This window comes from Orycteropus afer, unplaced genomic scaffold (genome assembly GCF_000298275.1).
Source record: "Orycteropus afer afer isolate SDZICR_OR568_19922 unplaced genomic scaffold, OryAfe1.0 scaffold00094, whole genome shotgun sequence".
In the NCBI taxonomy this organism is placed as follows: Eukaryota; Metazoa; Chordata; class Mammalia; order Tubulidentata; family Orycteropodidae; genus Orycteropus; species Orycteropus afer.
The window spans coordinates 9,541,658-9,542,550 of NW_006921681.1; the positions used below are offsets into that span (position 1 = coordinate 9,541,658).

The 893-nt window shown below is 38.5% G+C and overlaps 1 protein-coding gene across 1 annotated transcript in view; it reads left to right on the plus strand.

The window, feature by feature from the left end:
- The first annotated feature begins 547 nt into the window (after positions 1-547).
- The window catches only part of VPS13D (vacuolar protein sorting 13 homolog D), a 435,877-nt gene continuing 435,531 nt past the window's right edge, over positions 548-893 (plus strand). The window contains exon 1 of the mRNA XM_007942672.2: positions 548-644. Within this exon, the coding sequence (XP_007940863.1) occupies positions 548-644 (97 nt within the window). The remainder of the gene's footprint in view (positions 645-893) is intronic.

Here is an 893-nt window from a genome sequence, read left to right on the forward strand (position 1 = left end):
AACAGTTCTGTGTTGTCGGAGGAGGCTGTCCTGTGCATTTTAGAATGTTTAGCAGCATCCGTGGTCTCTACCTACAAGATGCCATTAGCAGCCCTAGTCATGACAGTCTAACATGTCTCTAGATACATCATGCCCAAATGAGAATCACTGATCAGGACAATCTGATCCTCACTAAAAGCTAACAGTCCAATGAGCAGTTATGTTGAAAAGATGCACGACTTTAAGTTGTAAATTTTTTTTTTTTTTTTTTTTTTGCTATATTTCTAAGTGTGGCTATTTCTTGCAGCTGTGTCAAAATATAGTATGTGGTTTGGCTTTCTATTTACTGATTTGGGCATCTTACATGCTGTTCATCCAATCTTTTTTGATCTGTACTTTGTGTTCTTCCACGTTGGGGGCAAATAGAGTAGGAAATCATTTTAGGAAATCATCCAGTTTTTCTGTTGATTTCCTTCTTTTTTTGCTTTATAGATTCTTCTTTGACTATGGGAAAGAGAAATAAAGAATGATCCATGATTTTTAACCACCTTTTCCTGAGGATATAGTCATGTTGGAAGGCCTTGTAGCCTGGGTCCTCAATACCTATCTGGGGAAATATGTCAATAACCTCAACACTGATCAGCTCTCAGTTGCACTTCTGAAAGGTGAGTTCTTGCATTTCTTTTTGGTAAAGTATAAAGCTTTGCAGGTAGCATCTCTTGTTGTATTAAGAATAATAAAACCTAATGACCTGGTGGCTTTGTATTAAAAATATCTGTAAAAGGGGGAGTTCCGGCAAGATGGCGGACTAGGCAAAAGGACTGCACAGACCCTCTTCAACAAAGAAAAGGGAAACCAATTAACACAGACATAGAAGATAATCTTGGACCCCTGAGCCTTGAAGGGAAGGGTAC